Raw genomic sequence first — 23,839 nt, 5'->3', positions numbered from 1 at the left:
GATTGATTCAAAGAAATTAACTCAATAGTTTGATTAACTGTTAAGCAGGTATTCTTTATTGGCAGCGCTGGATGCACGGGGGATCGCTCCACCTATCGTGCACACCGTCGGGTCTAATTGTGCAGGTTAAGTACATGTTCTACATACATATTCACTAGATTTCTGAGAAATGTTATACATATTCATTAGTTTTCTGGGAAACTATTAGCATATGCAAATGTCCTTTACGCAGGCGCATTGAAGGTCTCTGGTGGTCTTCAGGAGTCCTCTGGTGGTCTTCCATAGTCTTCCTCACTTGTCCACTATTTGACCCTCCTCAGGTGATTCTGCGCAGTATGGTCTTTTACATGTTTTGATACATCAGTGCTCGTTAGTGCTCTTATTATCTAAGTTCTCATTAGTGGTGTAAAACCATATGGTTAGTTTAAGCTAAATTATCTACAAGGATGAGAACGAAGGCAGGAGTTCTTATCTTTTCTGGCCCTGTCTATTCAAGCAAGGCCTCTACTTGAGCCTTCTTGACAAGATCGTAAATTTATCAAACATTTAATTAAGTTTTGTGATCGCTCATGGTTCCTTCTTGCTCATCACTCCCAAGTACCCGTCTCTGACAGGCTTAATCCTTGACAAACACCAGTCTTTGGTATGTAAAGTTACAGAGAGACAATCATTAAGCAGTTAGCAGTTCATTCTCTATATCAAAGAGGCAATCTCTCAGTGGTGTGCGTTGTGTTGAGACCTGCAGAGCGACGAGCTTCTCCCAGCATTGGTTAATGCTTTTGCGGTTAGCTGGTGCGCGCTCATCATCTGTTTACAGAGGCAGCGGGCAGCTGGAGAGGATCAGCCTACGTATGAACCGTCAGGCTTACAAGCAAGGAAGCACCAGCAAAGCCCCGCAGCGAGGAGCTGGCACGGTAAGAAGTGTTGCATCCCCGGTTACCCGAGGATGAACCTGTCTTTGACCTCCTGACCAAGGAAAGCGCTGACCAGCGGCACTGGGACGCTCCGGTCCTTCGAGCGCTGGGCGAGTACCACGATGGCCGGGTATGAAGGCAGCGTGCTGCAGCCACCTCTTCCTCTGCCGTGGAGGGACCGACTAAACGAAAGGCCTGATGGCTGCGGGAGGCACAGCGCCTTGTCCCGGCTTTTCCTGCCCGTCTCTTGAATTAGCTACTTGGTCAGATGTCACACTGCCAGCTCCGTATTGGGCACAGATCGCGACCTCCCTGTCACATCGGGGCCCCTCACCTGTCGTTCCCCCGTCCTGGTTAAGGGTCGTGCAAAAAAATGAACGGGGGGCGGTGGGAGGATGCAAGATGTCCCCTTCCCCGTGGTGAAATCCCTTGGGAATTCGGGAATGCCGGGCGCGGGTATCGAACCGGGGTCCCCAGCCCCGGCCACGCCCGAAAGCGCCGGGGTCGGGCCGAGCGCTTCTCCCTCGTCACGTGACCAGCAGAGCCCCGCTCCCTACGCCCCCCTCCCTGCCCGGCAATCGGCGGTCACCTACTGCGCATGCTCCATGCGGCGGCTGGGCACGCCCACTTCCGCGCGGGACAGTTGGGGAAGGGGAAGAAGAAAGGGGGGTGGGGGGGTGGAAGGTAAACCGCCGGGGCGAGCGCGGAAGTGATTGTCATCGCGGGCCGGGCTGTGAGGAAGCGGGGGTGGATGGTTCCCACCGCCCTGAGGTAAGTTTTAGGGTGGAAACGGAGCGAAGGGGCGAACCGGGGCTACACGGTGTTCGGCGTGCCCCCCCCACCCCCGGCGTCTCAATGAATGGGTCCGGCTGGGGCGCGGGGGAGAGAGCGGGGCCGGGGCTGTGAGGGACGCCGCGGGTTTCTCTCAGGCGGAGGGTCCCGGGGAGCGGGGCCTGCCTCGGCCCTGAGCCTCCCGGGGCGGCTTTGCTTTGCCGCCCCGGGAGGCTCAGGGCCGAGGCAGGCCCACTGAGGTGATAACTCGCCTCGCTAGGCCTCAAAATACTGGGGTATGAGGGAAGACATCACCTCAGCAGGCCCCATCCCAGCCCTGCCTGCAGCACCCAGGCGTCCAAATCGGTGGAAAGTCCATCCCGCCGTCCTTTTTCCTCAAGTTTTGCCCTGTGGCGCTTAGCGGTAGCAAAGCGGGAACTGTCAGTCTTTTTTAAAAATGAGATTGCTGAGTTTAAAATGCTGGAAGGCGGTGTGTCAGTAGAGGGTAAGGTGTTGCTCTGTGAAGCGCGTCAGGGAGCGATTGAGAACCTCTAACAATACAGGTCCGAACATCCCCCACCTGCAGCCCTGCGTCCAGCTCTGGGGTCCTCAGCACGAGACAGACGTGGACCTGTTGGAGCGGGTCTGGAGGGGGGACACGAAAACCATCAGAAGGCTGGAGCACCTCTGCTATGGAGAAAGGCTGAGAGAGTTGGGGTTGTTCAGCCTGGAGAAGAGAAGGCTCCAGGGAGACCTTAGAGCAGCCCCCCAGTACCTAAAGGGGGCCTACAAGAAAGACCGAGTCTTTGTCTCAGGCCCTGTTGTGACAGGACAAGGGGCAATGGTTTTAAACTGAAAGAGGGTAGGTTTAGACTGGACATAAGCAAGACATCTTCTGCGTTGAGGGTGGTGAGACACTGGCACAGGTTGCCCGGAGAGGCTGTGGATGCCCCATCCCTGGCAGTGTTCAAGGCCAGGATGGATGGGGCTTGGAGCAACCTGGTCTAGTGGAAGGTGTCCCTGCTCACTGCAGGGGGGGATTGCACTAGATGACCTTTAAAGGTCCCTTCCAACCCAAACCATTCTGTGATCATGTGAGTAGGTGAGAGTTTTTAGATCTAATGAGGAACCCTCTAGTCACCCCCATCACTTGGATTGGGTATGTTAACATATACCTTTCTAAAAAAAATGATTTTTTATATTCTTACAAATATTTTTCCTGTAGCAAGTGAACAGTGATCAGAAAGAGACGTTTCTTTGGTTTTGTTCTGAAAGCCTTGCAAAGGCTGTGTGTGTTTATGCTGCTAATGACTAGGGGGAGAATGGGGAGGGGCCTTGTGTAGGTCATGCCCAGCTGATATATGACCAGCAGTGCTTCTTTCCCCAGAAGGTGCAAACGGACACAGTGAATGTGGGGTAGTGGGTGTGTAATTTCCTCCTTTCTCTCTATTTTAGTAGATCAAATCCTTTGCTATACTGGGGTGAAGAGGAAAGCAGAGCAGGAGCTAGGGCAGTGGGTTTCGGTAGTACGCTGGAAGTCAGGGGACTTGGGTACTTTTCCTTACTTCCTTACAGATATGTCAAGTGCGTGCGTTTCCTGCTGTGTAAAATGTGTGTATTTACATGCAAGGATGCTTTCAGAATTGGTTTTGGAGAGGAAATACTTAGACAAACTAGTAACGTTTCAGCAAGGTGTATTTGGAAGTGGCATAATCCTTGTGCACTTACTGGCAATGTTCTTGTCCCTTTCTACTTTCTGTTTCGTTTTCTGTTTTCTTCCATTTTGTCACTGCTGAGAAAAAAAACAACAAAAAAACCCACCAAAAAACTGCTTGTAGGTACCAGGGAAGCAAATGAAGGCACGTGACTGTTTCTTTCCCTGAGCTGCTTCTGCTCTGTCTTCTGTTTCGCAGCTTCATTTGCTCTGTCATTAGTGGAGGGCAGTGGAATGGCCTTTAGCTTACAGATGAGTTAGTCACCTTAGAGTTCCACAGTCTGCTTCTGTGACAGTGAAAGCTGGCTGTGAAGAGTTGCAGAAGGACTTTGTGACAGTGAGTGATTTGCCTATAAAGTAGCAGGTGAAAATCCAGCATTGATAAGTGGAAAATGATGCATGTTTCAGAGCAACAATCAACGCTGATGCCCTCCATACTGTCTGATACCACTTAGGAAAGAGATCTGGGGGACTATAATAGGTGGTTCTATGAAAGTGTCAGCTCCATGCTCAGAAGCAGTCTAAAATGTGATTGAAATATTAAGAATTATTAAGAAAAGAAGAGAAAAATACAGAGCACCGTTGTGACTTTGGATTGTAAATGGTAGCCCACGCTTTTGAAGGCTGTTTGCTCCTCTTGGAACATAGCAGGAGTAGAGAAGAGATTGAGAAGTGACAGGGATGATCAAAGATGTGGAGCAGCTTCTGTACAAGGAACAACTAAATAGTTTCAGACTCTTCAACTTGAAAAAGAGGCAAAAGGAGAAAGAATAACAGATCTATGCTGTCATGAGTGTTACTGGAGGAGCTGAATAAGGAACAACGATTTCTTGCCTTTTCAGACAGATCCTGGGGTGTCGAATGGAATCTGTGAGCAGCAGGCTTAAGACCTGCAAAAGCAAGGGGTTGTTTAGGTGAAATGTAATTAGACTATGGAACTGGAACCATGCCCTTAGCCACTCCCTTCTCACTTGAGAACAGCCAGCCAGATCCATTGCCCCGTTTAGTTCAGTATCCTCTCCCTGGCAGCAATCTCTAGCAGAAAGCTAGGGAAGAGCACAGGGCCGAAGCAATGCTCCTGTGGGGGACAGGACACTGAGCGAAACAGGGCAGTGGGTGCAGGCTGGCTGCTTCTGCAGTGGGGCATGGCCAAGAGCTGTCCTTCCACCACTTCAGAGTTCCTGCAAAGGTGCTGGAGTAACCCCAAGGCTGACCTTGACTGAGTGTCCTCTGTTCTCCTGCAGCACCAGGATTTCTCCTGAGTCTGTAAGAACACCAGGGGCTGTAGACTCCACCTTTAGCCTCTTCCTCAAGAAATTCCCAGAGCCCCCAGAGCTGGAACCTCTAATTGGGCCTGAGCAGGGCCTATGTATCTGCATCGATTCCAGGTATTAGCTTGCTGCAGAAAACTTTTCCTGAGTTATAGACCATTCAAACTCTAGCTTGTTCTGCTTTTGAATTTCTTTCTGTCCTATTCTATTTCTAATATTTCTATTTCTATTTGTTTCTATCATATGTATTTAATGCTTAAGTTCTGAGAGTGATGTGATGGTCACTGTATAGATGGATATTGGAAATTGGTCTCTACCCTACCTTCCTTAGAAGAGATAGGACGGGGGAGAAAATGTGTGTGGAGGCAAAGTGACTTGCTGTGATTAAGTAAATTCTCAGTGGCAGAGCCGGCGGGGGCAGGGAATCCCCTTCTATTCTGGTGTTCTTCTCACTTGAGGCTACCCCCTCCATTTTATGGAAGGGAGATGGGAACTAATGAAAACAGGTTGGTGGGAAAGCCACAGAAAGGTTGTGAGATTTGCTGGACTGAGATTTCCTGCCTGTTTTGTACTTGGACCTTACTGTCTGTCTCTCACTAGAATTTAACTTCAAATCTTCTTAATTTCTTGAAAGTAAAAGCAGACTTTTCTTACCCTTATCCTACAGGAGATTGTGCTGTCAGAGGTGACGTCTCCAGCAAAGGGCAGTTCGAAGTATCACACCTAGTAGGAGTGGGAAATTGTTGAAGACTTCTGCGGTGGACTTGCACAGAAACCACAAACAAAGTAAAACTTCTGCTACTAATGTGTGGTGTGATGCTCTAAACTACTGGTGGGGGATGTGGGTAAAGGCTTATCCAGAAGCATTTAGACTGTTTTGTGAAATAAGTAGCTGGCCTTAAAATTTTGCAGCTGCTGAGGGAAAAGAGAGACTGTGTGAAGGAGAACAATTAACACTTGAGTGGATATGACCAGAAGAAGAGAACAGATGTCCATGGGGCAAATCCCAGGGTATAGAGAAAATTATGTCGCTCATGCAGAGCTCCACCTCATTGAGAGAGAATGTTCAAATCTTTTGTTTCTGACTCTGTCTTCTGCCCCCTTTTACTTGCAAGCCTCTCCATGCTTCTTTGCTACATCCTTTTCACAGTAAGGAATTAGCATTTATTCCCTGTTTTCTGTGAACTCCTGGAGGGCACTGGAGATGTTTGGGGACAGCTATTTTTCTCTCCTCGGTTGACTTGCAGACCCACATGTGGCAGAGCTCACTTAAGGAAAGCACTTCTATGAATGATTGACCTCCTCCAAATAAAAGGGGTTTCACATCTAGGGCATGACTTTCTGGCCCGCTCTTGGGCCTGTTGTTGGAGCAGGTATTGCCAAGCAAGCTTGAAAACTCTTTTATTACCTCTTATGGCTTGTCAGTGACTTTCCAAGAGGAAATAAATCAGTTTTCCTCGTGCTCTAACTGCTGGAGCTCTTGGGAGCTGGTTTCCATCCCACCACTATCCCAAGAATTGGCTTTGCCTATTCTACTACTAGTTGTTGCTGGAGGAGCAAAGCACCAAGGTTCAGGGGAGGTAGGTGAAGGAGCAGTCAGAGGGCAAGTGCTAGCAAGCTCTGCTTTCCTCTGTTCATCCTGCTTGGCGTATGACAGTTGCATCAATTGCTTTGTGTTTTGTCCCAGTTTTCCTGCTCTAGGTGTTTTCCAGATAATGGCGAAGATGGTGAGAAGAACGTGTGCATTTTGTTCAGAAGGGGAGGCTGGTTCTGTAATGTATATTGCCAAAGAGCGAAATATTGCAGCTCATCAGGATTGTCTGGTGAGTGGCTTTTAGTTGGTCGGTACCTAAGAGGAATAGAGAAGAAGAGCTAAAGGGGAAGTTTCCACTGCTTGTCTGTTTTTGACTCTATAATAGTGGTTGAATTAAAAGGTTGGTTACCTGAACCAGAAAGCTTATATTAGATTGAAAAGCTATAAAAGGCAACAGGCCTTGGCCAGAATTTTGGAGAGGGGGAGGACACGGCTGCACAGCTGGACATGTTGATTTATGGTGTTTTTACATGTGTCTGTTCCTGATCAATGGTTCTAGACACACATACAGTCTAGCAGTAGGAATAGGTCGTCTTGAGATACTAAATTGAATGAGGCTTCTCAGACCACAGAAAGTTGTGTAGTTAATTAAACCTTTGCAGGAAAATATTCACATCACTTGCTGTATCAAGATAAAAAATTTCCCTGTCTGCCTTATATAAAATAAGGAATAAAAATATCAGAAGTTGATTATATAAACATATCTGTGAAGCTCTAAGCGTGCTGTGATCCTAGAATGTATTTACTTTTCTTGCTGTCAAAATGCCTCCCCTTTATTCTGGGATCTTAGTGGAGTTGGTTCTTGGTGTGCAGAATCAATTACAGATGTCATGTTCCCCCTTCGGTGAGGGTTGGTTAGTGCAGGAGATGTGCCTGCTGCTGGAACAGCTTTCTGGCTTTCACTGTTCCAGCCTTCTTGTTCTTGCAGATTTTATGTTCACATCTTTATTTTTCTACTACTTTTTTTTTTTTCCCCCAGAATGTTTCAGAAACATTTGATACCTTTTTTTACAGTGTTACTTGGATGTTTTGTTCGGGCTATCATGTTGCTTCAATGTTGAAACTTTTTCTCTCTCCGCGCGTCCCCCCCCCTTTCCCCCCCCAATAACTTTACTAATTTCTCTGCCTTAGGCTTCTCTGCAGTGTTTGGCTTTTTTGCAGTTAGCTATCACCTTCTGAGCAGACAGACAGTGCCTGCCAGTTGATATAAGGGTAGCTCACTTTCGTTTGGAATTAGCTATGTATAATGATTAGAAAAAAGTTGCTAAGAACTTCCCCTTCCTCACTTACTGTCATGCCTCAGCACTTCTGTGGGAATTAAAGTGGCCCAAATGTGCATGCATACGTTTTTCTGTGGATTTCTCCCAGGCCTTGTACAATGTTTGCATGTTTTTCACGCAGTCAACTGTTGTCAGCATTGGACTGTATGGAAATTTTGTGATGAGAGAAATGTTGCATCCAGCTATAAGGCTGAACAACTGGGCAGATAACATTCAAGGTGTGGAGGTCTGTCAGCCAAAGAGCTTCTCCTTACTCTGGGCAGCCTGGACTTCCAGACTTTCTTCATTCACGCTTCTTACTAAGTTCACTTTCTCACCTTGTTATCTTTTCTTAGTTCACCTTCAGGTCATATGGAATCTCCTGTATAGGCAGAGGAACTTCTTTTGACTGGGGAAAGGTTTAAGAACAGCTCCTTGTTCAATGTAGGTGAAACTTCTTAAAAACACAGAGAAATATCAGCCTTTCTTAGGTAGGGCAAGTGCAAGAAGAAAAGATACACCTTTCCTCTCTTCTCTCTGGAATGCACTGGTGACTGAGTCCCTCTGTGAATTCTTAATATCGTTCCTTTGTCTTTAGTTGTTTTCCTCAGGATTTGTGGAATCTGAAGAGTATAACCCAGATAATCTGGATATAAGGTTTGATGTGACATCAGTGTTGAAAGAACTCAAGAGAGGAAAGCGACTGGTAAGGAGTTTCTGAATCTGCACTTGGTCCTATCTCATAGTACTGAAGGTTGTCTGGCCTGTTTTGTGCTTGAAAAAAAATGCAGAAAAGTACTTGGTCCTTCTCATCTACTAAGCTTATGGAAGTTTCAGATTTGGAGTTAGAAACATTGATTTGACATTATATTTGATGAAATTTAGTTCATTTTGTATTAAAATGCATTGGGTTTTCTGGCCTTTAAGTCCTTAGTCTAAGTTTCCTCAGAGACTTTGGTAAAGGACTAAGCCAGTGCCTGAAACAAAATTATGCAACCTATAAGTGTAAAGGGAAACACCTTCTGGTTTTAGCAGAAGGAAGGTTATTTATATGAGGTTTTCTTACTGGCTTTGTCCTCAGCTGCCCTCCTCCCTTACATCCATGGTGGAATTCTTTTCATTATGAAGTTAGCCTAGAAAACATAAATACAAGCACTAATACCAATAGGTATTGAAATAATCTGGGCAAGGTTTGGGGGGCAGGGGAGCTGAAGTTGCCCAGTGCCCTCACATGGCTCTCTGCGTCATTTTACAAATTGGTCAGTATGAAATAGAGGTAAGATGGCAAAAAGGTGGCTGAAATAATGACCAGGGTAGGAGTTTGCAGGAGTGAACTTGTCTGATGAGTTATACAGAGGCAACTTGTAACGAAAGATTTGATTTTCCCACAGAGGATAGTATTTGCCTCATATGGCAAGATTTTCAGTAGCTGTCTGTAATGCTTACCTGCTAAACTCGTCCTGTTCTAGATGTGCAACTTCTGTCGCAAGAAAGGAGCCACTGTGGGATGTGAGGAAAGAGCCTGCCGCAGAAGTTATCACTACTTCTGTGCGCTCTGTGATGATGCAGCAATAGAAACGGATGAAGTAAATGGAGTCTACCGGTATTTAACCAAGTATTTTTTAACTAATTATTGTGAATGTTTTGGTGGTGGTGTCAGGAAGAGACTTGTGTGGTTTTTAAAGCCTTTTTAAAAAGGAAATGTGTTCTCTCTTAAAGTGATGCTTGATCCCCTGTTCACAAAGTAGGGGAAATGTTTTCCTTTTACAGGAAGACATCACAGCAGTGGGAAGGAATCCATTCAGTGTTTGAGCCTGCAAAACACCTGAAAAATCTCTAGGCCAAAACTGAGGAAGTCAGTCCTTACTGGCTATCCAGCTAGTCTTCAAGGACCAAGATTTTTATTCATGTCGCTCAAATTCTCTGTTGCTGTTGGTTCAGAAGCTTCAGTAAATGTGGTCTGAGCACAGAGCAGTCTATAGCACTTCTAGGTCTGTTCACATGAGGCAAATTCTGGTAATTTGCCCTCCATATACTAGCAGAGAACTCTGTATTCGCACCAAAGACCTTATATTTCAAGTGTGTTGCTAGTATTAACACAATTAAGCAGACTTTAAAGTAAATTCTGTCCTGATCATGCTAGTCCCAGCGTCCACTGCCCCTGGGCTGCCTGCGTTGCCATTAGTAGATGGAATGAGTTGTTTGGAGGATGCAGATGAAGGGGTTGAAAAATGGGGACTTTAGGGACCTTCTGAAGTGCTGAAGTTATAGTAAGGTCTAAGCTCCATAAACCGCCCCCCCCGATCTGCATTTCTGTGCAAGGCCAGAGAGATCACAGGCCATGTTAGTCTTAGATTAATCTGGTAGACCATCTAATCACTACTTGTTTCAGGAAGAGGTGGATTAGTGCAGTCCTTAGTAGTAGTGGAAGATGGGTCCTTTTGTGTCAAAACACTTGCACTCCCGTCTGCTTCACTAGGGCTCTCAGTCCAAAATAAATACGCCTTTCTGGAAGGCTGTAAGCCCAGCCATATAGTGAAGATGATACATTTAGTTTATGCTTATAAAGTCTTTGAGAGTCTGCAAAGCTTGTGAAAGAGTGTAGTTGGGAAGATGGAAACTTTCTATGATCACAGAATAAACAGCTCTCATCATATAGCTTTAGAAAGGATACCTCAGGCTGAAGAAGAGTGAACTTCTCAAGATGTTGAAAAATGAACGGGACTGATGACAGTCTAGATACAAACTGGTAAAGCAGTGGTTGAATATATAGTTTGATTTGGTGGTTTTCTGAGCTGGTGACCTTGGAGGTTTGGAAGAGGGACCCTTAAAAATGTCTTGTATTAAGTAACTGTGTGAGATTAGTTGCTTGTCCTATATAGAAAAGTAGGAAACAAGGCTATAGCAACCTGTATTGAAGAGATGAAAAAGGACTGGGTTAGAGAAAGATGGTGAAGTAGCTTTCAGGGATTTGAACCCAATGACTTATACACAGTATCAGTGGCATAAATAAAGCACAAAATCTGTAGCTAGCCTGAAATTATTGGAGAGAAGACAAACAAGACTTGAAAAACAGTGGACGTGGGTTGACAGCCCCCTGCACTTTTTCATGGTGAAATATAACATACAGAGAAGCATATCAAAAGAGAGAATTCCTGAGAGAGAGAGAGCAAGAGCTGGTGTTTTTAAATTCTGAGTTGCCATCGTTGTGATGATGAGCAGTGATTATCAAAACAAATAGAGCAAAACAAAGAAGGCATATGCTGCTATAGAAGTAGCTAGTAAGAGTAGAGGTGGGAAAATAAGTGTAACTTGTACTGCCATCTTGCAAAAATTATAGTAGGGAAGCGCTTCCAAATAAAGCAGCCTGAGTAGTAAAAGGTGTTGTCTGTTCTTTATAAGATGTTCCTGTACTTAGGAAGGTTGTTTCTATCTGGGAAAGAATAGAATTAAAGGGAGGGGAGGAAAAAACCAACCTCTAAAGGGCAATATTAGAAATTCAGGGATGTAAATAAGGTGCCTCCAGTACTTAGCTTTCTGATTGAATTGTTAGGCATGCATAAATCTGTTTTTTTGTGCATAAAAATGAATTTCTTGCAAAAAAGCTGGCTCGTCAAGGAAACAGACTGCATTTCTAAGGTCAGTGTTTCTATTTTGTTAAAATAAAAGAACGACAGTAATTAGAAAATGTTCTAGTAAATGCAGTTCCCTTTAAAAATTGCTTCCAAACACTTGAGCATTAGTCTTGGCAAATAGATTTGTAATGAAAAGATCAGCTAAACCACACTCTTGACAAGGCAATTTTGCTTAAAAAGTGATTTGGGATCCTTCTGTAAGAAAGGCACATTATAGAAGGTGGTTCACGTTCTCTACACATTATTGTATCCAGAAGATAAGGACTCTTTCCAGCTGTATTCATTGCATTTTGCCTCTTCCAAGGAATTCACATTGCTCTCCTAGAACCAGAGAAAATATTCCCATCTCATATATTACTGAAGTCTTTAAGGAACAAATGCATTGAGCAGCTTTAAGCTACTGGATCTCAGACAGGGTGCCCTACTTAGGATTTGGGGACCACCTCATCAGCACTGGGCAGCAGAAAGGGAGGGACAGAGATCTCCAAGCAAGTAGCTGGTACTGTGTGTGGCGGTGCAGTGCTGTGTGGCTGTGCCAGCGTGTCGGGCAGGGCTTGTAAGTTCAAGCTGACCGGTAAGCAGATACATCTAAAGAGGCTCGGGACCTGGCCTGAGTGGTACAGGGCAAGGGGGCAGAACAGCAGTAGCTAAAATCAAGTACTGTGGTATTTCATCTTGACGGCATGAATCTCATTTTAATAAGGTGTTTCCATAAGAGTACCTCTGCCACAGTGTTTGATCGCCACACCAGATGAAATGTGTGTGACTCAGGATTTGAACAGTGAGCAAGTCCAAACAGAGTCGGATAATGGCACTGATAATTCAAAACTTCAGTGTTCAGAGTCCACTGAGGCTCTAAAAGTACAAATACAAGCTTGTGCATGTATGTGACTTTACAGCAGGTGCTTTCGTAGGTGGGTAATGCTGAACAAAAATACTGATAATTTTTTTTAAGTGTCTTTCAGTTTACGTTCAATGAAAAGAGGGGAAAATATCTGTTAAAATCAGTCAGCATAACTCTGTTTACGTATTTATTAATACTTTTTCTCTTTTTCTTAAAATTGAACTTAAATTTTAGAGTGTTCTGCCCAAAACATGACCCAGGCAATAGGACCAATCACTATGGTGAGTTTCTTTAATGGCTTCATTGATTTCATTTGTTTTAAAAGTTTGCATCCTACAGTCAATAACTCATTTGAACAGAATAAATGTTACTCCACCTTTATATTGAGCGGTGGATTTCTAATCTTGCAGGAGTGGTTTGGTTGAGATCCATGCATATGCACAAAAATCGAGAAGGTTTTTTGAAGTAGGAAATGTTTATATTTTATCTTCCCCAAATCTCCCTCAAAACTGACTTAAAACACTGCAGACCTGATCCTTCATGCAATTGTTCTGTGTGCGGGCAGGTAGGCCCAAGCAGCTTGTGAAATCCATGTGAGAGATGAGAGCCACGCTAATGAGCGATGCACAAGCTTGCACTTGATTAGCAAAGAGAGGGCTACAGGAGTGGTCACCTTGGGATTTTTATCTATAGTTACATTAATATGTTCACATTTGCATCTTCCATATTCACTGCAGTAGTTTTTTAAATAGGGCCTTTCATTCTGAAGGATCCCAAAGAGCTTTTTAAGTGTAACAAAAGGGTTATACAACCCCTGTTTAAGGATTGCTTCCTTTGCTACAGAAATGCAGCTTAATTTGGCATTCCTGGTCCTTGCTGGTTCAGAGGTAGTCAGGAATCTCACTGAATAATTCAGTGACTCTTTTAACCTAATGCATACAATCCGGCTCAAAACAGAGCGGGTCCTAGACTGGCCTTCACTTTGAAGTTAAGCTCAATTGAACTGTGAGCACTAATGCTAAGAGTGGTGTGCTCCCACTGAAGTATAGCAAACTTTGGCTAATCTTCCTGACAAAGTCTGGCTCCACCTGGATACCACTCAAGGGGTGGTTTAGGTGATTATCATTTAAACTTTTAATCATAGGGTCTGGGGTTTCTTAGCCAGACATACAGTCTGTTTAACACCTGATATTGCTGTGGTTCACTAACCAAATGCAGCTTCTTATTTCACTTAGTAGTTTTGCTTTTTCCTTATCCGTAGTTCTGAGGCCTGACATTCCCTCCCTTTTTAAAATTAATCTGATTTCTGTGGTCTAATGATTGTCAGTCTATTGGGTCTGTCCAGGGTCTGAGGTGCCAACTACTAGGCAGGCCCAGGATTGCTTCGTTTCCAGTATGAGATGAGATTAAGGCATTAGGTCCAGCCCTGTAGACCACCTCCTTCATAAGGAAGGCTTAAATCTTATGAGATTGAAGGCCTTGGTGTCTTCAAGTGCTGCATATACAATGTATGACCTGTTCCCTGAGAAGAGAGTTTTCTCCTAGAGACCTTCCAGAGGCACTTAGTTTGGAGACCCTCTGTTTATGAGGGGTAAATGGATTCTGCTGGCAGTGTCTGCCTTGCCTCCTGAACGAGTTTCTCCCACCTCTGAGAGTGTAGTTGTACTGCAGGAGGTGGAGAGCAGCTGTGAGAGTTGGGTAAATGACATTTGGTTCCCCAAGCCCAATGTCTCCTGCTTCTGAGCAGCTCTCAGATGCGTGTGTGGTGCTCAGAATAGCCACGGTTATCTGCTGGTGAGTTGGCTGAGGTAGCAGGTACTGTGTTTGGCCCACTCCTGGCCCATCTGGGCAGGCAGGAGAGCCCTGTGCTCAGTGTCTGCAGGTCTGCACAGGGCGGGGAGTGAGGCAGGGGCTGGGATGGAAGCACTGTGGTTCCATGGTAGGGTTTTGACTTTCAGGTTCCAACTCGGGTGAAGTAGTTCAGCCATTCCTCTGGGGCAGGCTGAGCCAGTGCTGTGGGAGCAGGAGCTAGTACAAAAGCGCTGCCTCTCTGGGCTTGTTTTCCCTGGTAGTTTGGAGAAAATGGGGTCAAAGAACACCTCCTTGTTCTTGGTCCAGACAACATTCTTGTGCTGAAGTGTCAGGGCTCTGCTGTGCGATTGGAAGGGGATAGGGAGCCTTAGGGGCCAAGAAGACTCCTTGCAGCTCTGCACAGCAGGGATGGGAGGGCAGTTTGGACTTGGAAACAGGCTCCAACCTCTGCTTAACTGAAAATGTTGGATGTGCCCAGCTAAAGGCTGACAAATGTAGAAGAGCAGAGAACACTGGGAAGCAGGAAGAGTTGGGCTGCTCTTCAGACTGTGTTCCTCTTGTTTTGTAAAGCATCTCTAAAGCAAACATCAGGAGGGGCTGAGAAAATCCTGCCACAGGTCAAAGATGTGCTGGACAGCAAGGAACTCTTTGTGCCTACACCAGCATTTCCTAGACTGCTCCAAATTAGGCCACCCAGCTTCATTTTGGATGAAGAGAGAGGCTATGATTTCCTTTCAGGCCATGAAAAATGCAAATGTACAGCACCAGTACCCAAAACCCAAACCCCAAACTTGTTTCAATAGCCTTCCTGTACCCACAGTAACTCCTCATTCCTCTTAATAGGATGATTTCTAAGGAAAAAACCTTACTAAGTTCTGCCCAAAGGATGTAGAATTAAACGGAAAAGGGGCATATAACCCCACTGCATTTAAAACCTTCAGGTTTTGGTGGGTGGTTGAACTCTTCTCTAGGTTTCTCTGCTCCTGCCATGTCTTCCTTGCCAGAGTTACCGTTCTCTGCCTGTGATGCCGTAGCTGTTTTCAGCCGCTGCCAGTTATGATGTTGGAGAGAGGCTGGTGCATGCTGATAGAAAGGACAAAGTGAAAGCCGGTGATTTTGCAGAGATCTTATACCACGTCACTAAAAACACTTTGTAGCGTAAATTAATATTAAACTTACAAATCAGATTGCTTCTGGAGGCTTTCTAGGAGGGTCATTATATTGATGAAAAACCTAATGCTATTTGTATGTCTTTGGGACACCTGAAATAATTCTTTATGTAGTCTTAGTTTTGAGGGTGTACTAACATAAACAAGAATTGATTGAAAAAAAACCCAGTCATCTTCTGTAAATTTGCCTGAAGTTTTTAACACTTAGAGGTAGTGCTGCTGCCAGGGAGAGTAAGTTCACTCTGCCTCAAACAAAAATCTTATGTTAAAAACTGGTGTTTGCTTTATACTGAGTTTAAAAGGCAAAGTGATAGCCTAATGCTACAGTGATTTGCATTTCTTCCTAATGGTTCAGGCTTGTAATTTTTCTTACATGGAAATAATGTGAATTCCACTGACATGTCAGATATTTGGGGAAGCTGAAACATACTCCTGCCTTGCCACCGAAAGTGCCTCACTTCTGTAGCTTTTTGGGAAAAGAGAGAATTTGAATGATGTGAAATCATCAGTCTGAGGTTGACACATATGTTACTTTGTTGTTTCTTGATTCCTAGATGCAGCTAGTAAGAGGAGAAGACATGCATTGAAATCTTCCACCATCACGGAACAAATGGTAATTCTGAATTTAAGTAGTTCTAAAACAGGAACCCACATCTGCTACAGCAAAGGACTTCTTTAGTGAAGTATTTGGACAGTGTATTCAGAAAGAGACTTCCTCACAGAAGCAATAACCTTTCCTTTACAGCTGCCTTGTTTTGATCTTGTCATTCTGTCAAAATGACAGAGCCAATGCTGCCCCCAGGTAATGTGGCATAAATGCGATAGGAACCTCTGAACCAGGCTGACTCGGTGCCTGTCACCTTGACATGATCAGAAAGAGCTTCCCTTTGGGGGCTCTTTTTCCTCGGAAGTACTATGTCTCTCAGATTTGCTTAGGGCTTGATACAGTTTCTGTGAAAAACTGCTTTTGATGAGTCGCATGGCCTTTTAAAGTGGTGCTTACTTGTTTGTGAGCCTGTGCTCATGGTAGATGTGGCAGATTTTCATTGCAGATCAGGCAGTTCTCAGCGTTGCCGGTGAAGATGGCCTTCCCCGGGGTTGGGGAGCTATCAAGCAGAGCATCCCTTTGGTTGCAGGGGGAGTTGTTTTAGAGGCTGTTGTTAGAAAACCTGTAAATACAGCTTATTTTAAGTTTTGAGGTGATTCTCTTGGCTCCACAGAAGTATGCATGGGAACTTACATTGACTTGGGGGCGGGGGGGGTGTTGGGACTTCCCTTTCTAGAGGAAGTAGCATCCTGCTTTCCTTGGGAAAAACTTCTGCCTTTCCCAGGTCTTGAGATTAAAGAGAGGTCATGTGGGGGGACAGGGACGATCTCTGCAGCTTTTGTGTAGTACTCTCATAAGGGTAGGTTATTTGTCTCCAAGAATTTCTCAGCTGTAAATCCATTTATGTTCCTGGCATTATAACTGAGATTCATTTGACCTGTTACCCACAGTAATGTGCTGTTTCTGCTGCTCTCCAGTGCTAACGATCTCAGAAATCAATGCGAACGCTGCAAATAAGAAGCTGAGGGGCTCCAGGATTTATCACTGTGCGATAAATTATTTACCATTGTGTAAGCAATGCATTTTTACACTGGTGGAGTTTTGTGAGAGAGCTTAAGAATTATTTGTAGCCCTGTGGTATGATGTGGAACAGCAGAAAATGACTGCGTCCTGTCCAGAGGAAAAGAAAAATATTCCCCCTCTCCTCTCAAATCCTTTCTAGTATTACATCAGGTCTAGGGAACTAAACATCACTTGCACTGGGAGTTAGCAGTAGGTGTTTGTTAACATCTGTGCTATTTGCAAATGCAATACTTAAGGAGGGTGGTGTCCCAGGTGTTGGGCTTTCCTTAAAGAGTTTTTGCTTTAAAGCAACTTTTGCTCCATTTTTTAAAAATGGAATGTCTGGAGAGAAATATCGCTGGCTGTGTAGAGAAGCTGACTGTATTCACAGAAATATAGGCTGCTTTTTATCTTTCTGCTAATATAGAGCTAAGATAATGAAAACAAAGCAGTAATGATTTAACAAGTCAGTATGATTTAAAAATAAGTTGTTTTGTTTTCCTTACAGAGCACAGAAGAGACAGCAGAAGAAAACAGTTTACGAATACTAAAAAGAAAAAACAACAGGCATAAAGGTGCGACTCACTTTATAGAACAGCTAGGAGATACTGTGATCTGTTATGTTGAAGTTCAGAGCTTGGAAATGGTTGATAGCAGCGATGCTGCAAATGTGTCTTTATTATTCTCCCAAGACAAGTGACTCTCCAAGCTCTGACAAGGGAGTGGAAGTCTGATTTGCAGAATGACTGTACAGGTTTTAATAACTGTGCAGCAAACAAATCTCTGTGCTTTGGCTGAGATTTGCTGTGTGATGTGAACCGCTGAATTCACCTGAGAATGCCCCTGCTCTGGCTGGCTGCTGAGTTCGGCTGTGTGTCTCCAGCAAACAGGGGTGCTTTTGCCTAACATCCCCCCCCATCAATACAGTTAAATTTAAAAGGGAATCAGTCCTCCTTGACCTCAGTCTCCTTGCGCTGAGCCCCTCTCGAAGGAGAGGGGTGCAGTTCTGCCAGGTGGCACTCTGGAATGGGTCAGCAGAGGAGGTGCCGCGAGGAGTGGGTTGAGCCCTGACCCAGCAGTGAGAGGAGAGTTCAGCGCACCTTGAACAGGAGCTCTAGCTCACTGGGTAGGAATGGGGCTTGCTGAACGCTGTGACAGTTACTGCTGCCACCGCGTGCTTATCTTACCTTTAGAACCCTAGGTGTACGTAGGGTGCTTAACACAATATGGTACTATGTACATATGGTATTACAACAGTGAAATCAACCGCTGGACCCATCCTTCAGTTCTGCAGTTTTCACGTTACCCCGAAGGTCCTGCTGCAATTGCTTGTCAGGATTATGCTGTCGCGTGGAAGTTTGGAAGGCGTTAGTGGTGATTATTCACCTTCCCGTGGCTATGCTTAGTATATGGGCACAGTATTGTAGCAGTAGGTGGCTGCCTGATGTTTTTTCTGAATTTTTATTACCACTATAAAGAACAGGGAACCTATACAGATTCCTGGAATACTTGTAGGGCATCTAGTGTAAGTGAAATGACATCTTCTTTCTCACAAATGTCTCCAGTAAGAAGTAACGTTGTTTTTAATGGAGACTGGTAGACTTCTGTGAGGTGTCTGACAGCTCTTTCCTTTTGAGCAGTCCATTGAATTGATCTTACTGAAAGCTGTCTCTGACCTGCTGCTCTGAGATGAATTAAAAATAGGTAGTTATTGCCCTAGCAATCCAAATCTGACAAAGTAGGTGTATAAAATGGGCTGTAATAGATGACTTTAATGCCTGGATCACTTGGAGTATAAGTAGCCTTAATTCTCTTACCAAATCCAATACTGATTCACTTCTTGCACTATTTTCTGTCCTTTAGCCTGTTCAGTCCATGGTGTCGTCCTGAGGACTGGAAGGGGAAAAAAAAGCGAGACAAATCACTTGCTTTCCTATACTAGGGGGTATCAGGAGGCATTAGGAATGGTGCATTTAGAGTTGTGGAGATACTTGCTTTTGATGAATGAATCCAAATCTAGAGCTTAGGTAACTTCACACCCAGTGCGATGCTTAATGTCTGCCTGACCCCTTTTTTGTTCCCACTGAAAAGGGCTGAGTGGGTAGCTGGAGGAGCCAGAGATTTGCATAAGTATTTGTTACTAGAAGGGGGACTTTAGCCAAAGTTTTAGTTTCTGAAGCGAGCGAGTAAAGCCCACCTTACAGATAGCTTCTGTGTAAGAGTGTGGGTTTGTGTTTTAACAGTCCGAATAGACTTTCTTAGAAAATGCAAGCAAGCCGGGCTTCTGGATGACATATTTGAAGAAATGCTGGACACGCTTCACCTGGCGCAGGAAAAACTGATGGATGACAACACTTCAGAAACAGGTATGGAGACCCATGGGGGAATCTGCTCTCAGAGCAGAAATGCTGATCTGAATGTCAGGCACTCAGCTCTGCGTCACCTTCCTGAGGGTAATTCTGTAGTGCCAAGTAACTGGCTCCTGTCTCGCTTCTGCAGCTGCACAGCAGGTGGAGAGCAAGCGGGTTTTGGTATACCTGTGTGAGTAGAGGGGAAGAGCTGTCAACTCAGTATACTCTAGTAAGGCCTTCTAACTTGAATTTGCGAAGCCACCTTTTATACGTTGGCATAAGCATAGGTAGGTTAAGCCTGACCTCTTCTCCTGGGCACTGAAGAGGAGAGAGGTCCTGAAGAGAACAGGAAGGTTTTATTTGGATCATAAGTCTGTGGTGTTATTACAGCTTCACAGAGCGACCAGCTAGCTGTTAATATCAGCACTCTCTTTTGAGAGAAAAATCCCTGGCTGTGTACACTTTAAGTCTTTGGATGATTAGTCAGAACTTTATTGTCAACTTTTAGTGTGTATTTGTTGGTTTCACTGGATTAAGTATCAGGTTGTATGAAGCACTTTGTTCTTAGAGGATTCCACTCTAATGTTGGTTTGTCTGCAACACAGTTAAAGAGAATTTCAAACCTTCCTCTCCTGTTGTCCTCCCAGCTTTACAAAGTTATGAATAATACCTTTGGATAAAGAATGCTAATTTCTGCAAAGTAACTGAAGCACACACGTGGAAAGTGAAATGTCCCACCTGGCTAAATCTTCCTCACAATCAGGTTGTGTGTAACATGGCAGCAGCTGCTAGAAGTAGTATGAAGTTCAGGACACGTGAGGGGTTCAAAGGTTTTCACCATTAAGCAAATCTCTTAATGGTCATGCAAACTGTGGAGACATTTTGTATTTTCTTTCTCTGGAAGCCTCAGTTATGAAATTGAGGCATAATTCTGGGCTGGTTTTTAACACCGAACAGCGACAGCACTGTCCCACATGTCATGTGATCTGTCAAGAGGAATTGGTGTGGTCGGCCCGCCTGTTACACATACAGTCCTGACACAAATGAAATACAACTTAAGTATATTGCTCATTTTTAAATGGACTGTTCACATAGTGCAGACCCAAAAAGGGAATTACAGGTAGGTCCCCTTTCCTGTTTTCTGTATGAAAGTTAAAAAAAAAAAAAAAGTACACTTGACGAATTGACTCTTCTTTCCCAATATAGATTATATGAGAAAGAAGACATCTTAAAACCTCAAGCAATTAGTATAAGTAATTGCTATTTTGTGCTACTTCTAATGTAGGGCTCTGCATTAACGTGAGGGTTCTGTAAACCTTTACTCAGTAATATTAAATCAAATCATCTTTTTCCCCAGAGTATGAAGAGACAGTGATGTCACTCTTTGACTGTGGACTGTTTGAAAATATACTGACAAATATTCATTCAGGTATGTGAAAAAAGGTGTCAGAGCATTAGCAGTTGGTATGGGTTTTGGCATTGAGGTCATTCTTCTGAGCATTTTGATAAAATGACCGTGTAAAATGAAAATTCCAAGGAACTTTTTTTTTCTCAGCATTATATAAACAATTGTATAAAAGCCATTGCTACCTCAACCTTTAGAAATACAGTATGTCAAGTCTGGCTGGCTGACCTGAAGGGGAAGGCAAGCCACAGTTCCACAGCTTTAAAAGACCAAAGGGTCTCTGCCCCAGAGGAACTTCCCTCTCCGGCAGGACGCACTCGTGTCCTGTTTCTGTAGGTTATTTCCCTTCCTTCTCCGCAGACTCCCTTCAGCAGCTTGCCTGCGTTACAGCTCTGCTCCTTTCTGATGCATGCTGCTCAGACTGGCTGTTAATGTTTCAGTTAAGAGCATTAAACGCTATGAGCAGAACTTACCCAGGCCTGATGGCAGTTGTAACATGCTTTGAAAAACAAGCTGAGAATGCTCAGAGTGAAATGAAAACGAGGGCAGGAGTGGGTGCTTGGGACCACCAGTGTAGAAGGAAACTCTGGGGCTTGGACTCCAGTCTTGGCTGGTGTAAGCGACAAGGTTAAAACTTTTTCAGACAGGCAAGTCTCTTGCTCTTGTTTCTCTCTCTGACAGTTAGCAGCCTTGTTCTAACCTGCTTTAATTTATCCCTGTGAAAAGGGAAATGAGTTTTAATGAGCTAATGCTGAGGTTAAGTGCATGAAGGTGATGTTTGCTAATGTTTGCCGTTTCCCCTTCACTTGAGGGGAAAAAGCCAGTCTCCTATTCTTGCATCTAAATTCCTGTTTCAGGAATTCCTGTTACCTGACACGAGGTTGGTTCCACCAGTGCCTCATCTGAGGGCATTAAAACATCTCTGCTTAAAACTCCTCATGTGGCACAACCTTGGGTCACACTTGTTTCTTTCACAGCTGCATCAATTATTTCATCCTTTTCTCAGCTTACAGGAGAAATTCTTGATATTGGCACCTACGTACACAGGACCGTGTGATTCTTATGTGTAAAATTTGTCCCCTCTCCAATTTCCCACCACTTGAGCAGCTCAATTCTTCCTGTACCACACAATCTTCTTTTCTGATACCACTGGCCTTCTTTTAATTTCAAGGTCAATAATGAAAATACACATTAAGGTTGGTTCCAAAACTGATCCAAGAGGAGCTCTTAAAATGAACCAGTGAGAAAGGAATGAAAACTGTGTTAGATACAAGTGAAACTGGAGGGAGGGAGGGAAATCACCAGCTGTAATTCAGAATGAACAAGGGTAAGTGTCTGGAGCTACTTTCCCCACTCTGCCCATTACAACTTTGGACACCTCCTCTCTCCCCGCCAAAAAGAGAAAAATATATTCAGGTTTGTACAAAACATGTTTTGCTTCTTACTAAAAATCTGAACTCTGGCATTCTCACACACTGTGAGGAAAATTTGCTTGTTGTTCGCTGACTAACCTTGCTGCTCAGAGGTCCCTGACACCTCTGCATGTTTTGTTACTGAACAAAGCGAGTGCTTCATTTAAATTTTGCAGTTAACAAGATATGGTTCTGGTAATGCTTCTGAAGTCTAGCGAGGCCTGTTACTGAGTTCTCACCCAGTTCAATAATCTGTAATGTTAGGAAGATGGAAGCAGTGGAGAAGCAGAAAGGCAGCCAGGCAGGGCTTTGCAAAGAAGGGGAAGGATGTGATTAATCCCATCGCACACTGGCAAGAACTCCTTTGCCAGAAGCAGGAATGTTTATGTGCTGTTGAGTTTTTGAGAATCTAGCTGTTGAACACAGTTGTCCAAACCATCTCTTCATAGGTTTAATTTTTTTGCTGCTGTTGTTGTTGGCTAAAATCCATCAATCAGGCTTGTAAGTTTAAGTGTGTAATTCAGAGATGGTATTGTTAAAGATTTAAAAATGTGTCTTTATTGGAGGAGTCCCCACACAAATGGATTCTGACAATGGAACTGTTAAAGCTCGTATGACCAGTAACATTGGGTTAGTAACTGAACTAATGTTACCATTTGCTGTGATGGCTTAAGTTAAATCTATAATGCAGCTAGTTTTGAGATTACAGTGTATGGACGATGAAGGATGTAACTCTACTGCTTTGTTTTTTGATGCTTTGGTACTTCAGCTGGTCACTTTTGTGCACCACGCAGGCTGACTCTTAATGAAGACACCAAGGGTGCGGGGTGTAGGGCTGGACCCTTTGCCTCAGAAAGGCAGAGGTTTTATTGCTGGTTAAACTAAGCATTGGCAGTCTCTGCATTGTTAATGCATATATAACATGTATTTTAAATTTGATAGTAGTTACAGATGAATAAAAGCTTTTATCCCTTTCTTTTTTTGTAATAGGAACAGAGGAAAAGATCCGGGAACTTCTGGAAAGCAGAAAAAGACTGGATAACAAGATTGAGCTACTGCAGGACTTAAAAGAAGTCATCCTTCCTACCCAAGAGAACGCCGCTAGTACGTCCAGTACAGTGTCTGAATAACCCCTAAGTCCGTCTGTAATGGTGTTTGTATCTAGGATTTTCTAATGATAGAAACCATAGAGCACGTCTGGTCAGTGTCTAAGTAATTCCCCCTCCCCACCCCAAGACAGGGACACAAGAACTGGGTGTTTTACTCCTTTTTATACCTCACTGTTGCAATAATTTTAAGTTGTCCCTTTCTTTCAATTTTACTGTGGATCAATGAGTGGTTATACACCAAATTTAGCTTTTTTTAAAGCTCAAAACCTTCCAGTGAAGACTTTTTTTCTCAAAAACAAGGGAGCATGGGCTGCTGCGGGGCACTTAGTCTCTGTACCTGTGGTAGCCCTCACCTGACTGTGTGCAGTAGCTGCTGCGCTGTCTGCATCTGGACAGTGATGTTTCCAGGATCACACTGCTGCTTTGGCTTTCCAAAGATGACCAATTAGCAGAACTTGCACTCAAAGAAGCCTTCTGAATTATAAACAGGGGTTTGTTTTTTTTTAATTAAATGATTCTTAACTGACTGCTTAATGTATAACTAGTGCTGCTGTAATGGCAGTGGTGAAACAGTGTTTGCAGGCAGACCAGAAAGGGTTAGACATCGTACTCTAAACATGTACAATGTAAAACAGATCAAACAATGGACCTTGTCTTCCTTTCTCCATTAAGAAAGGATACAAATTCCATGTGTTTTGTCTTTAAAAATTTGTTTGAATACAGAAAAGCATTGTTTAGCTACAAAAGGGTAAGTTAATGAAATAAAACATTTTTAAGAAAGCAGTGTATATGGTCATGTATGTGGCCCTTCTGCCTAGAAACTGCCCACTTAAAAGAGTATTAACATAGAGCATGGATTTATCTGTTATTGGGGAACAAAGACAGATGCAAACCCACTGTCACAGGAAAGAGGTAAAAGCTCACAGTGCTCTTTTTCCTTGTAGCAGCAATCTGAATTACTTAGAGGACC

At 44.0% G+C, this 23,839-nt stretch overlaps 1 protein-coding gene across 3 annotated transcripts; it reads left to right on the top strand.

Moving 5' to 3' along the window:
- The first annotated feature begins 839 nt into the window (after positions 1–839).
- Positions 840–23,755, top strand: PHF11 (PHD finger protein 11). 3 transcript variants are annotated; one of them, XM_010583370.1, is made up of 12 exons: positions 840–914; positions 4,644–4,787; positions 5,338–5,456; positions 6,358–6,493; positions 8,122–8,229; positions 8,993–9,126; positions 12,237–12,283; positions 15,538–15,596; positions 17,101–17,167; positions 18,836–18,958; positions 20,301–20,372; positions 22,751–23,755. In XM_010583370.1, the coding sequence occupies exons 4-12, from the start codon at positions 6,386–6,388 to the stop codon at positions 22,888–22,890; spliced, it is 858 nt and encodes a 285-aa protein (XP_010581672.1). In that variant the 5' UTR covers positions 840–914; positions 4,644–4,787; positions 5,338–5,456; positions 6,358–6,385; the 3' UTR covers positions 22,891–23,755. The 3 variants fall into 3 exon arrangements, with proteins under 3 accessions (XP_010581672.1, XP_010581670.1, XP_010581671.1); XM_010583368.1 differs by lacking the exon at positions 840–914 and adding an exon at positions 1,581–1,685; XM_010583369.1 differs by lacking the exons at positions 840–914; positions 4,644–4,787 and adding an exon at positions 1,581–1,685.
- Positions 23,756–23,839: the final 84 nt, after the last annotated feature.

Source organism: Haliaeetus leucocephalus, unplaced genomic scaffold (assembly GCF_000737465.1).
Source record: "Haliaeetus leucocephalus isolate CR32 unplaced genomic scaffold, Haliaeetus_leucocephalus-4.0 Scaffold897, whole genome shotgun sequence".
Lineage (NCBI taxonomy): Eukaryota > Metazoa > Chordata > Aves > Accipitriformes > Accipitridae > Haliaeetus > Haliaeetus leucocephalus.
The sequence above is the reverse complement of the archived record's forward strand: the minus strand, read 5'-3'. Positions and strand labels throughout refer to the sequence as shown.